Genomic DNA, 14,365 nt, shown 5'->3' on the forward strand with positions numbered 1-14,365 from the left:
GTAAATTTTAATAGCTATGGGCAATGCAAACAAAATTCCATTCACTTCCATTGTATTAGCATGGGAGCTCAAATCTCCAAATCTGGCCAAATAAACCAAAACTGAAAAGATTTTTTTGATTGTGTTGAACTGACCCTTTCATAAATTAATTAATTTGCGTGTTCAAAGAAGTTACCAGGTATGGTATTTCCACTCACTTGCCAGAGCCTGCTGGGATTAAGAGGAAAGGAGGGAATGAGGTGCTGAGAAATGAGTGTACCAAAAAAGTGAGGAATGTGGAGAAAAGAATTTGTGGAGGCGGAGAACTTGGAGCTTTCACACTTGTGTACACCTGAACTTCAGAAAGTGGGCATGGTTTGGGAAGATTTGTTGGAAGACGTTGTCCGAAAGTAGCGTGTAACAAGTTTGATTGCTCAACATTAATTCAGAAAATCATTACTCTGGAGCCAGCTGATGCAATGAGAGACAGTGGGAAGTCTCTTTCGTCTGCCTCATTAAACTGGAAGTGAAAACTGTAAAGTCAGAGCAGCAGAAATGTGTTGGCTGTGGACCTCAACTAAAGCAAGGCTGGACTTTCAGACAGCCTCGCGTAACACAGTAATAGACTACCGCTGTCATAATATTGGAAGACTCTCAATCCCTGTTCAGGGGGGTCATTAAAATGTCAGAAGGAAACCCACATTTAGTTCAGAGCCCAGCCAGAGGAATATTAAATAACCACAAATGTTTTTCTTTTTACAGACCAAAAGACCAGGCACAAACTCATTAGACATCTGTCATTGATTCTGGAAAGGTATTTTATGTGTGTGTGTGTGTGTGTGTGTGTGTGTGTGTGTGTGTGTGTGTGTGTGTGTGTGTGTGTGAGAAAGAGAGAGTGCTGGAGAGAAGAGTAAAGAAAAGGGAAACTATGGGTAGAAGTTTAATGAATGAATGTATGAATGTTCTTCTTTTTGAAAATGGCCATCAACATATGACAGGTTTAAATAAATAATCAAATATAGAAATACATCTATATTTTTGCACTGACCCTAAGATAAAACTATTCTGTCAAGAGCAAAGTGACATTGTGTCCCACATTGCTGGTGTCTCTCTGTGGTATGTACAACAGGTCACCTTACCTGTAATTTCCTCCTGTTAACATTACTAAGTCAATGATTAATAACTTCGGGGGAAGCCATTGCCTAATTTAGCTGCTCCCAACACCATCAGGTAATCTATGGTATGCACACATGGCTGAGTCACCTGACTATAATGAGACAAAACGTACCTACAGTATAGCATGTGGGAGAGACACACTAACATCTATTAATAACTCTAAACCCAGAGACGTCATGGACAGTATTGTTCATATAACAAAGTATGTGCATTTACTGTAGGTACTTATAAGGGAGACACATAATAACACATATTTTACTTTAACTTTCTCCTGGTCCCGTACATCCTTTAACTCATTGTACCCAACTGCATATCAGTGTTTTGAGTGTTTTAAATACAGTGTTCTCTTTTGATTGGTTACGAAGGTTTTGGGAGTTTCTTGCAACTCTCTGTACACTTCAGACCCTGTGTGGAGGGGACAAGGAGGTCTGGGAGTTCAACATGTATTTCTTTACTTGCATACAACTGAGGAGATCATAGTAAATGCAACTTTTTTCAAACTATTTAGCTATTTACTATTTATGGAAGTGTTCATATGTTAAAGTCAGAAATGATGCAGTGTGAGGGGACATAGCAAGAATTATATAAAACTAAGAAAATAGCTTGGTTAATTTGTTGCTGTACCCAGTGCAAAATAAATTTTAAAAAAGTATTCAACAAATTGTATACTTTGGATAAAACACAAACACTACATAATTAAGATTATATGACATATTTTTGCAAAGATATATACAGGAAAACAATAAAATCCTTTTGGTAGACAGGATATGTATTTACAGTTTTTCACAACACATTTCTTGAAATGATGCCTCTTTTTATCAAAACACAAATCCACAACTTCTCACCCAATTCTCCAAACATCCTTTTCAGGTCAAAATGAAGCTCTCCACTCAAAACCATTCAATCTTGCTGAAAAACCAAACTTTTCACTCAGACATAACACACAAGCCCTCAAAAACACACACTACAACACAGTTTTACACACTGGTAAGATAAATACAAAACAATACTACAAAAACTGGTTATTACTTATGTTGCTTGTGGTTCTCCCCCTCAAAAGATTTTTCACATGATGAACACAACAAAAGAAATAACAAATGTATACATTTGCACATTTGCACACATTTTTTATTCCTTAGTGTACTGTGAAGTACAACACACCAAACAACTAATTATTCTGCCCAAGCATCCTGTTTTTGGCCTGCTCCTCTGCCCTGCTCCTCCTCCGCTTCCTCCTAGTCCTCCTCCACCTCCTCACATTCCTCCTATCCCCTCTCCTCCTCTAACTCCTACTGTTCCCCTTCCTTCACCTATTACTCCTCTCTACATACTGCTCTTCCTCCTCCCCCTTATCTTCCCCCTTCTCCTCTCTGGTGTCCTCTACCTCTTCCTTCACATCTTTCTGGATCCATTGTTCGAAAACTGAATGAACTGACACTGGCCCTTTTATCTATGTATTGAAGCATCTGATTGGTGTATGATAAGGTATGACAGTATGTGTTTCCACCTGGTAGTTGTGTACTAATTGAGCTCAACCAATGCTGACTTGAGTGAACAATATTGAAAGTTAGTGCTTTCTCAATGAGCACATGGTGTAGGCAATGAGAAAGGAAGGTAGTTGTGTGTAGAGTTTAGGGAAGTGGGTGTGTTTTTAAAAAATGGAATTATGGTTTTGAAATTTTTTCAAAAGCCTGCTTATAGTGTTTAAGCAATTGAGAAAAACTGTATTATGAAACCAATTAGTCTGAAGTGGATGAGCCATGTAAGGTCTTGTGAGAATGTCAACAAGCAGAACTGCATTATTATTTTAGGCCCAAATCACAAAGGCTGAACGTTGACTGCTTAAAGGTGTTGAAAGTTAGTGCTTTCTCAATGAGCACATGGTGTAGGCAATGAGAAAGGAAGGTAGTTGTGTGTAGAGTTTAGGGAAGTGGGTGTGTTTTTTAAAAATGGAATTATGGTTTTGAAATTTTTTCAAAAGCCTGCTTATAGTGTTTAAGCAATTGAGAAAAACTGTATTATGAAACCAATTAGTCTGAAGTGGATGAGCCATGTAAGGTCTTGTGAGAATGTCAACAAGCAGAACTGCATTATTATTTTAGGCCCAAATCACAAAGGCTGAACGTTGACTGCTTAAAGGTGTTGAAGAGCTGGCCCAGTGTGACCCTGCTGTCCTGCCAAGAGAAGTGATCCAATGATCCATAATGATGTAACAGAGCGACTCTGAATGGAGCACACATACACAATCCTTTGTACCCATCAAGACACTCCTATGCAAGGTTTCTGCTAATTGAATTCTAGGTAATGTTGCCTACGTGCACATACAGTAGTATGTGATTTGTGTTCTTTGGTTGTCTGAACACATTATCAGTTCTTTTACAGGAAACACACAAATTGTTTATTAGATAGATAGATAGATAGATAGATAGATAGATAGATAGATAGATAGATAGATAGATAGATAGATAGAGGCTAATATTGGACTCTGCTGTAGCTGACAGAATTTTTTCTAGAACAGAAGGTGCTAAATAATCTGCTGAATCCATTTTAAGCAACCTATGCTTAATGAGTGACTGAGAATAATGAAACCCCACCTGACACCATACTGTGTGTGCCTGAATAAAAAAGTCTTGTAATCCTTTAAGCCAATAAATACAGGACGTAGACACAGAGGCGAAGGACAGGAGTCAAACACGGTTGCATGAGCTCTCCTAGAAAATACCACGAGGGTGTGGAGAGTATTCACCCTTCCTATTTGCAGTGCAGTGATTCAGCATTCAGCATGAAAGGTATTTCTTTTCACACTGCAGCATGTGAGGTGAAACCAAAACCTGAGAATATGCACTATTAACAACTTCTCAAAGGGGAATATAAAGTTATGCTGGCACTCATACATCCATGAGCAGAACAGGGAAACTGTCACAGAGACCCTTATATATAATAAAATGAATATGTAACTTTTTTTGGTACTTGTGTTGATGAGAATAATGGATTGCTCAATAGTTTTGGAATATAACTAAGTACATTCTTACTTAAATTTTGATGTACTTAAGTATTTCTATTTTATGAAGCATTATACTTCTACTTCACTACATTTCAGAGGGAACTATTGTACTTTTTACTCCACTAAATGATAGTTAAGATTTTTATATGTAAAACAGATGACGGCTATACAATATTCATTGTTACAGTTTAAACTACCCAACACGACAACATTAAACTGCTGCTTACATGTTTATGAATCTGTAATTAAACTCAAATCATATAGTTATGACACTCTGACATGGTCCATTTTGCATTATGAGTACACTAACTTTGATACTTTGAGCAAAATTTGGTGATAATACTGTACTTAAGTAAGATTTTGATTGCATGTTTTTACATTGGAGTATCGGTACTTTTACCAAGTAAAACATCTCAATACTTCTTCCACCAGTGAAAAGCGGAAATTCTTGAGAGATGGAGACATAAAACCATGAAATTACTAAAACTAGAAGTAGAATTACAACTTTTTAATAATTTAATTCCCCCATAACTTCAAGAACTTATGTGCTTAACCATAAAACATTTGCTATGTTATGTTTGCTCTATACATATGTATTTTTTATATTGTGAATATAAAAAAGTATTGTTTTAGCTTTAATGCTACTTGTGGTGAGCTACAAGAAGAAAGGTTTACGCAGGGAGAAGAGACTATAGGGTGGTGTTTGTGTTGAAAATAATGAAGAAGCACATGATAAAGCATCACTAACTTTTCCCCAGCCGCTAGCAGTGTTTTGTATTTTGAAAGATTCCCATCATGTGTTCAATTTCGTGTGAAGCGCTATGCCTTGCAGAACTTTGAATTCCAGACAAGATCACTTTATTTGAGAGTTCATCTCAGGGATATTGTGCCCTTGTTTGAGTTAACTCTTAATGTGCTGTTTATAATAGTGAAATGCAACACAGTTCCCTGTCTCTCTTTCTCTCTCACTCTCTTCATTGTGTGTAGTTGGGCCTTTATCAAGTAGAGGCTTCTAATTCCTGAAGAGAAATCCTCTTAGGATCTATGCACTATTTCTGTTTGGTCAATAGGGTCTTTTTTGAAATCTCCATTAGACCAAGCTCATTGGCTGGAAAAGATACACGCATGCACACAAAAACACACACCATCCAGCCACACATTAGCTTACTGAAGTGATCAAGTGTAGACCAGTGCAAGGTTAGCTACTGATACAAAGGGAGGACTTGTGAGAGGTAAGAAAAACGTTATTGACGTCTCTTATTTTTTAAGATAATGGAGTGAAATCAGCTAAAACTTGTGTACAAGTGTTTACAAATTGAAAGTTTGGTTTTGAATGGATGTAATAGGAGAAGTTATTTGATCTGTATGTTTTTACATACATTCAAGACTGATTTCGGGGGGCATGTTGATTTTTCATGTACATAATTTGCCATTAACACTTTGTTGCAACATTAGGTATCATATAGAGATGTTTTACCAATTTTGATTTAGTTTCTTTCTTGTTTTAAAGAAAAGGCTTCTGCATAAAATGAGAACAAACGTTTCTTTCTTTTCGTTCATAATTTAGTCATGGGTCTGTGTCTAATTGAAAGTCAGCTGTTTACAAGAGTTTATTGTTTATTGTGTCTCTTACACACACACATACATGTACTGAAGTGAAACATTTATATATGACTTCAGTTGCTCATGCTAGAACTAATCATGGCAAATCTCTACTTGTGGATTTCGGGGTTGGAGAGGTTGCCACAAAGATCATCAGCCCAGATCAGCAGGAGGGAACTAACTGAAACCATTTTATCCAATTGGACACTGGCTGTCCACACGTCACACACATCTGCTGGTCCAAACACTGATACCACAGGAATTACAAAACAGTGTGAGATTAAAATGGATTTTGTGTGTGTAAATGATGAACAATTATGTGCACATGAAATCACACGTCATAATATGGAACACTTTTAATGTAGAAATAAATGCATCAATTATGTTTGATACGCACATATATGTTGTTCTTGCCGTTGTTGTGTTTGTATGATTGTGTTTGGTTTTTTTCTTTATGGTTTCATGCTTTTAGTTCCTAATTCCATCTGTTCCATTTTAACACAGCAGCGCTAAGGGCTAACAGCAAGCAAGAGAGTGATCTGTTCTATTTCAGTAATCTTCTTAGACTACATTAATTTAATTAAATATCATGGGACTCACTTGGTATCCAGTTGCTCTCTCACAGTGCAAAGGTTTTAAATCTATAGCTATACAATTATCTAATTGAGAACAATGAGACCAAGCAAGTGTTACAGGCCATTAACACCTTAAAGAAGTAAAATAATAATTCATTCAAACATCAAAAGTCCGAATCATGCAATCTACATTATATGAATGACCTCCTTTAACGCAGGCTGATTCTCTTTGTTTTGTCTTACAGATTGCTAACCAGAAAAATGTCTGACAGAATTATTGATCTGGAAGAGACCGCAACCCACACAGGTGAGTAGAAACAGTGTTTTCAAACATCACACAGCAATTTTTACAACCTGTTAGCTTTTGTGTTTGGGCCTTCGACAGTGGATCTGGTCTATCTATCTGTGCAAACATAAATTTCTGTTATTAGTCAGTGTTATTTTATTTGTGCTTTTAATAGATTTAAATCATTAACTTAATTAACAGAATGTTATAAATAGCAAAGCAAAAGCATTGATTACAGAGCAACTACTTATCCAGGAAGACCAAAGCAAAGCACAGATCTGTTGAGCTTTGGCAGTGTACATGCTACGCTAATCTTCTTCTTATGCAACAGGGATGCAATTAGTGCACTTCCTAGAATGCTGGGATGAAGCCTTAATCCGTAAATTAAAACAGTATACACAATACCCACCGAATATTCATAGCTGCACATTATCATTTTACAAAGCAAAAGAAAATGGCCGGTCACTAGCTGGCCGGAGTGAAGGCTGGAGGTTAGCTGACTGATGGGCAGGGTGGAGGCCAGTAGGCCAGAGTGAAGACTACATGCACTGGGGAGAGTACGCCAATCACCAATTCTGGCTGGCCAGCATACAAGAACCCTGTATTGTTGGCCTGGACATGCTGACCAAGTGGGGCGCGGCAGTGGAGGTGTCCAGAAACACAAGGCTGCTTACTAGCAGGCTGGAGGCTAGCAGGCAGGGGTTAGGGCTAGAGGCTAACAGACTAAAGGTTAGCTGACTGCTTCAAGGCCTCTTAACATATCATTGCTACGTTATGAAACCCCAACAAAGTTACTCTAGCTGGACGAGGACTTTTTGTTGCCTCATCCTGCCTTTACACCATCTTACTAAATATTTAAGATATATACACTAATACTATTAATAATCATTTATTAATATAACACTTTTCTGCTGTTATGAAGTGCTTTACAACAAAACAGAATAAAGAATAGAAAGTATATCATATAATAGAGTAAAACAATGAGGAGCATAAAAAAATAAAACCAAAACAGGATTTAAACAGTTACAATTTAAGAAAAGGCTTTTCGATAAAAGTGAGTTTTAAGAAGTGAATTAAAGGATGCTACAAAGTTGGCTAGCCTGAGATATACTTGTCACTATGCTTCAGTCACTGAATACAAAATGCTATTTGCTTTCTCCATAGGTCCAAAAGGAGTCATCAATGACTGGAGAAGGTTTAAGTTGGAAAGTATGGACCAGGAAAACTTGCCACAAGCAAAAAAGGAACTGCTGAGACAAATGTCATCCCCAAACAAGCCAAAAGATAACTCCAGAGCAAACCTCAACCGCAAGGTACAACCAAGCAGACCACAGCAGACTGTAGACTTTTACTTTGATGGGCAGCAAACACTGTGCCTTTGATGATGATCTTTGGACACTGTGCATTATGAAACAGCTATATCTTTGTGTAGCACTAGTACAGAAAAGAAAAGTGCAAACAAAAGTCTGGTGAGAGCTTCTCGCAGTTATTTTAGAAATCACTTGCCTGAATGAATGAATGCATGCATCTAGCAATCATTATAAATCACAAATTATCAAATTCCATAGCCAATATACATCCTAAATATTGTTTTAATTAATTTTTTTCAGATGAGTGTCCAAGAGTACGAATTGCTTAAGGAAGAAGATGAAGGATGTCTAAAGAAATACAGAAAGCGGTGCATGCAGGAGATGCATGATAAACTCAGCTTTGGGCCCAAGTTTGATGGTGTGCATGACCTGGACAGTGGAGAGGCCTTCCTAGAAGTCATAGAGAAGGAGCATTACAGCACAGTAGTGGTTGTTCACATCTACAAGGTTGGGGTCAAAGGTTGTGAGGAGCTCAACAACTGCCTTGACTGCCTGGCCACTGAGTACCCCACTGTAAAGTTCTGCAGGATTGATGCCGTGTCATCCGGCGCTGCTGAGCGGTTCTCAGATGAGGTTTTGCCTACACTGCTGGTGTACAAGGCTGGAGAACTACTAGGAAACTTCCTGGCCTGTACACAGCACCTGAATGAGGAGTTCTTCGCCACTGATGTGGAGGCCTTCCTCAACAGCTATGGGCTGCTGCCAGAAAAAGAGCTGCCAAGTATGGAAGATGAGGAAGAACACAATGTTGAGTAAACAAAGAGTTGCTTGGGGCTTCTGAGAAAGAAAGGAAGCTGTCCTGGAGGGCTGGATAGAGATCTGTGAAAGACAACTTATGACATAAGAACATAGAAAAACCGTAACATCTCCACTAGCTCTTGAGGAGAAAAACCTTGATGTCCCAGATATGGGTGCTCTCAAATACAGTTGTGGGTTACAGTAAGGTGATGAGATACAGTGTTTATTTATTCATAAAAATGTATCAGAAATCTCTCCACCACCCAAACAAAAGCCAAAACCAGTTAGCTGTCATTTAAAATAATTGCAATGTTTTATTTTGTAATGATAGTAAATATTAAATATGTATGTACTTAAATAATGTATCAATTCAAAAATGTTTTGTAGCATTTGATTAGGTTGATCTGTGTACAAGTTTATAATTTTTATAAAGGGTTCATACAAAGTAACATCCTCATGTATAGTTTTTTTTTTTTTTTTGCCAAAATTGAAAAGACCTTTAATGAGCTAAACGGAACAGGGGCTCTTAAGACTTTAGAGGCCAAAGCACTCTGGATGTGGAAACATTTTTGTGTAAACATGTCTTCCAGCTGTTAGTCCTACCTTCTTACTTAATTAAGCAAATGTGGTGGGAAGTGCATTTTGGAGTCTGGAGAAAACATTAATGAGCCACTGGTATTTTACCATCATCAGTGAGGCGTTCATCCAGTTCTGTGTATTTTTTATTGTGAAAGTGGAAAAACTCATGGAAATATACAAAAGGAAGACATGGGTCATGGGTTTTTTAGTGTGATATGACTCAGCCTCATCCTTGACTCAGCACAAAGGTCAATATCATCAGCATCATTTTTGATTTTTCCAAGGATTTGGTCACTATTTTAAACTGCACGCTGGAATGTGATGAAGCATAGCCTAATATATATGTTGACTAAAACTGAAAATAAAATTACATAAAATAGTAAAGTTTGCGTGGCATTTTATTGATTTATGATATTAGAATGTCTGCTGGTTGCCTGGCAACAATACGGTGTTAACAAGGAAGTACAGAAAGTAACCATAACTTGTTTTTGTGCCTAGTTTTTTGTACTGATAAATCAAATGAAATGTAAAGTGTTCACTATAGGGCTTTAAAGAAGATGGTAGGGGGATTTTTCATCTATGTACAGAGCCATGCTAGCAGTCCCCTGGTCTCCAGTCTTTGTGCTAAGCTAAGCTAAACTAACCAATGGCTGTCTGCACCTTCATATTTAGCATACAGTCATGAGAGTGGTATTAATCCTCTAATCTAACTCTCGACAAGAAAGCAAATAAGCTCATAATTAAAACTACTACTTTTGTGATACCTTCTTACAGACTGAGCGTCCTGCTCAATCACTGCAATTACAAAGAAGGAGTTTCGGCCAAGAATGAGGCTCCACCATTCAACTGCTGTCTATACATCACCATCTACACTCCAGGAGCAGGGCCTGCCTTTGGTACAAAACTTTGTCTGAATCACCCTAACTTGCTTTAGAAATATTTATGTAAAGGACCATACAACTTTTTTACAACAGTTAAATAACAAAACACTATATTCAAAACAGAGGCACCACCCTTGGTTGCAGGGTTGCATACCATTGCAGAAGACGTCTCTATTTTCTCCTGTTAACGCAGGCTCTCACATGTTAAATAACCTCATCTGTTAGTCTTGTAACATAGACTTGACTCCCCTGTGACCCCATTGTGCTGCAGGCATGCCAAAACCACAACATAAAAGCCGGTTAAGATTTTTAAGTAAAGACTTGCAATACTAACCCACAATTTGATATGTCGTGAATTAATTTAAGTTGCACATATCTTTAGAAACTGCCAGACACATTACCACACAAACATATCCACTGCTACTGTAGGAAACAGAGTTTTGCAACTAAGGCCGACCATTGGCTCTAATGACTTCTTATTGAAGGTATTTGTAAGTAACTACAGTTATGCAGCCTCACTTTTGCCATGCTTAACATAGTCATAATATCAGATAGCAGCATGTAATGCTTCAAAGACTGTTATTTAATGATCTATACTGTAGTAATCGGGCCAATCCTGTTACAGACTTAAGGTTGTAGCTTTAATAGTAGAGGTATACTGAGTGCTTTTACACCCAAGACAAATAAAAGGATTATAGTCATCTCAATCTCACCGTTAAATTGATTAATATGTGGTTATACACGGTGTGCCAACTCTATAGGCTACAGTTGCAAAAGCACCTCCAAACACATTCAAAGATGTATACTTTTATGTGTTTTAATGTAAGTTCCAATAATCTCTTATATATTGCCGGCAAAGGGGCTCTTGATTTCTAATTACTCAAAATGCAAAATCTAGGGAACTCTGACACATATTTCCAAAGTACCTCATCTGGCACGACTTGCATGGCCTCTAGCTGGTAACACCTCACTTTCACAGAGTAGCGTGTCTAAGATTTATCAAAAATCTTTTGGATACCTCCCACAAGAGTTTCCTGAGGACTGAGAGGTTTTCCTGAGGTGCCCAAACATGTCAGTCAGACTTTTTGCTGCTGACCTAGACTATAGTATGCTATAGTAGACTACTGTATGCAAGAGTGGCAGCCCATTTTCACAATTTCAACACTGTATGTGTGCCACCACAGGCACACAGAGTTCACACCAACTAAAGGAGCTTCTACCCAGGGATATGCCTCTGACCTTCAGCCATACTTGTCATGTGCAGTTTCTTCAAAGTTATTCTTCAAAGAGGGACCAGGATTCAATGAGTGCACAGAAGCTACTATGAGAGTCCACGCAAGGGTTAAGTGAGAAGGTGTATTTTGCCTTGATTTTCTGCAGAACATATACATCATCAAAGCATGGGCCTCTTCTAAGAAGCAGGTTTACTGAGTTATCTGGATAACTTTTCTGAGTAAAATAATAATTAAAAAAAAACAGCTTTTGCATGTTCCAAACATAGATTTCAGGTTTACCCAGCAAAGTTACCCAGATACCTCTTTGAACTTGGTTTTTGAAACAGGCCCCAGAGCATGATTCGACTCATCACTCACTTCAAACCAGTGTTTACCACTGTGTTTACCCCTGCAATGACCACCTGATCCCACCCCCATTTCTGACGTTTTGAGTCCCCCTTTGTTTATTCTGCTTCGCTAATTGGAGACCTTTTGTGATTTTTGTGTTTGGACTCTTGGAAAGTCCAGCTGCCACGCTCTAGCTCACCCACATAAAGCCCCTTGCACTGAGGTGATGTCATGACACAGCAGTGGAGACCTGGTTTGAGGCACGCATAGTCCCTGTGACCAAATATGGACAGTGGATGGGGGTGAGATGACATAACGACAACTGTATGCAGTGAAGAAGTGATGATGTAAATATTTTTGTTTGACTCATTTACTCCAGATGAGATTAAACTTGTATGTATTTTTACATACAACCACATTTCATATGAGTGGAATGAGTAGATATGATGCAACTACTACATCAACACAGAGTACAAATTTGTTATTAAAAAATAAAGGTGGAGTGGTCAAACTGTTAAGATTAAAAGAGGGAGGATAGAAGAAATAAGAATCACGAGTATGAGTCCAACTTTGGGTTGGTCTTACTGGTATTTCTCAAGCTAGGCTGACTTTATTTATTGTTTGAATGAACGGACAGTGGAGTAATGAATGGATGGAGGAAGGGATGAATTATTACACATCCAACGTTCTTCTGAATTTCTGTCACACTGTTATATAGAAGTCAAAATGTGAACTTGTCGACATTAATCACATCTCCACTGCCACAAACACCATAGATTGCATTGCTAAGTGTCCTCCATTGAGGTTTCACTTGTATAACAAGTGCTGACAACAACCAACATGGCTGACTTAATGCGTGATTAGGATGATTGCACAGCAGTGTTGCTATAAGTTACTGTACATCTTTGTATCCAGGTGTGACAGACAAGTGTAAGAAAATAGTTCCGCTGCCTGGAGCAAACCTTTGCCTTAACACTTCTCGTGTTTGTGGTGTTCGTGCCATCAGTTATTGTCTCATAGAAGTATCACCTTGATTATGAACCAATAAACCACTGAGGTATTTGTCAAAACTGGTCCAGACAGGGTCTAAATACCTACCTGTGGAAGTAATTAAAGCCCACATGTATAGTGACAAAAAAAAAATCTAACTGAATCTATAGGGTAGTTATACACATGAAAAGAAAAAATGTTTTCAAAGCCCAAACCAAGATTTTCAAAATACAGAAGTCATTAGTCCAAATGCCTCTTACTTTATGAAAATTTGATCAACCTAAATGATGGTGAAAATGTTTAAAAGCTTTCTCTTCACTGCCAGATATGTATTTCTAGGGTTGAATACTAAATCCCTAATTTATTAAATTTGTATCTTCAAATAATAATATGTTTAGTCATATAGCTTTAAAAACAGCATTATCCATTGTGCATTATGTGTGTAATTGTAGAACATTGACTTTTCTTCATGTCATTAAACCCCACAAACCTCCATGTTTTCGTGCATGGTTGCTAACATCATAACAATATTATAATTACATTGCAGCTCATACTGACAAGTATTGTACAGAGATAGATGGACACATAGTTTTATCCATAACCCTTAACCTTGTGCTTTGTTTACAAGTTTAACAACATCAAGTTAAAAATAAATGACGTTTAGCCATGTTGATGATATTCAGGATTTATAGTGGTATATTAGCTCTGCACATAAAGCACTTCATTAAACTGATGTCCATTAAGTATAGCATGATATTTTATTACAAGGCCAAAGACTGCCTCATGAGAATGGATCACATCATCCAATATCAATGTTGTGGTTGATGAGAGGTTTTGCTCTGCGGTCTTGTATTTTTGTTCTTCACCTTATTGTGATAACTGGAATTTGTCAGAGGTTGGTCTGCTCAGTCATCTCTGGACTTTCCAAGAGTGCACAATGTAAGTTTCTCCAAAAAAACACAATTTTTCTGAATTACATCCTCCCTCTAGTGACACACATACTGATCCTGTACATGCACAAATACACACACTCGCAGAGTTGTCTTTTAGTATGTATTGGCGCCATCTGCCGTGGGTATTCAGACTAAATAAAAGTGCATTCAGTCAACACTAAAGGTCAACACAAAGGACAAATACCATTAGTAAATGAATGGTTAACGTCCACAATTCTATTTACCTATTAATTCATAGGAAAATTGCCATGCAACAAGTTATTCCATCCTATAAAATACATTCAATTACATAGATTGAACGTAAAGGTTTATTCCTGACTTTGAAAACAGTGGATTCCAAAAACATTAGTAACAAAAAATCTTTACAAAAAATTACTTACTAGCTTTCTTTAAAAAAAAAAAAAAAAAAAAGCTAATAGGGAGGTGAATCCAGTTCTATTCCTTGATAGAAAAAACATGAAGACATTTGTGTAACCTAAAAGTTTAAACTTTCTATCACTGATGTTTCTGTTTTGTCTCCAATTATTTTAATACTATATAATATCTATAATAAATAAAATTTTACAAAACAACATAATCAGTACGCCAAGTCATATTAGCTACACGTGCTTGTTTAAATGTAAGAAATACAACTCCCATAATGCTCTAGTACCCTTGACAAACTCAAATC

General features: G+C 37.4%; 1 protein-coding gene across 1 annotated transcript; it reads left to right on the forward strand.

Annotated features, from left to right (window-relative positions):
• Positions 1–6,597: 6,597 nt before the first annotated feature.
• Positions 6,598–9,646, forward strand: pdcb (phosducin b). The gene is made up of 3 exons (XM_038716973.1): positions 6,598–6,643; positions 7,787–7,935; positions 8,233–9,646. Exons 1-3 carry the CDS (start codon positions 6,598–6,600, stop codon positions 8,746–8,748), a joined length of 711 nt encoding a protein of 236 aa, XP_038572901.1. The 3' UTR covers positions 8,749–9,646.
• The last annotated feature ends 4,719 nt before the right edge of the window (positions 9,647–14,365 follow it).

The sequence above is a fragment of the Micropterus salmoides genome, unplaced genomic scaffold (assembly GCF_014851395.1).
Source record: "Micropterus salmoides isolate LMB-PRFRI ecotype aquatic unplaced genomic scaffold, ASM1485139v1 Ms_hic_scaffold_13, whole genome shotgun sequence".
In the NCBI taxonomy this organism is placed as follows: Eukaryota; Metazoa; Chordata; class Actinopteri; order Centrarchiformes; family Centrarchidae; genus Micropterus; species Micropterus salmoides.

Coding starts and splice junctions, on each gene's coding strand:
- pdcb (XM_038716973.1), top strand. CDS start 6,598: ATGTCTGACAGAATTATTGATCTGGAAGAGACCGCAACCCACACAG. Junction 6,644..7,786: donor AGAGACCGCAACCCACACAG/GTGAGTAGAAAC, acceptor CTTTCTCCATAG/GTCCAAAAGGAGTCATCAAT. Junction 7,936..8,232: donor GAGCAAACCTCAACCGCAAG/GTACAACCAAGC, acceptor AATTTTTTTCAG/ATGAGTGTCCAAGAGTACGA.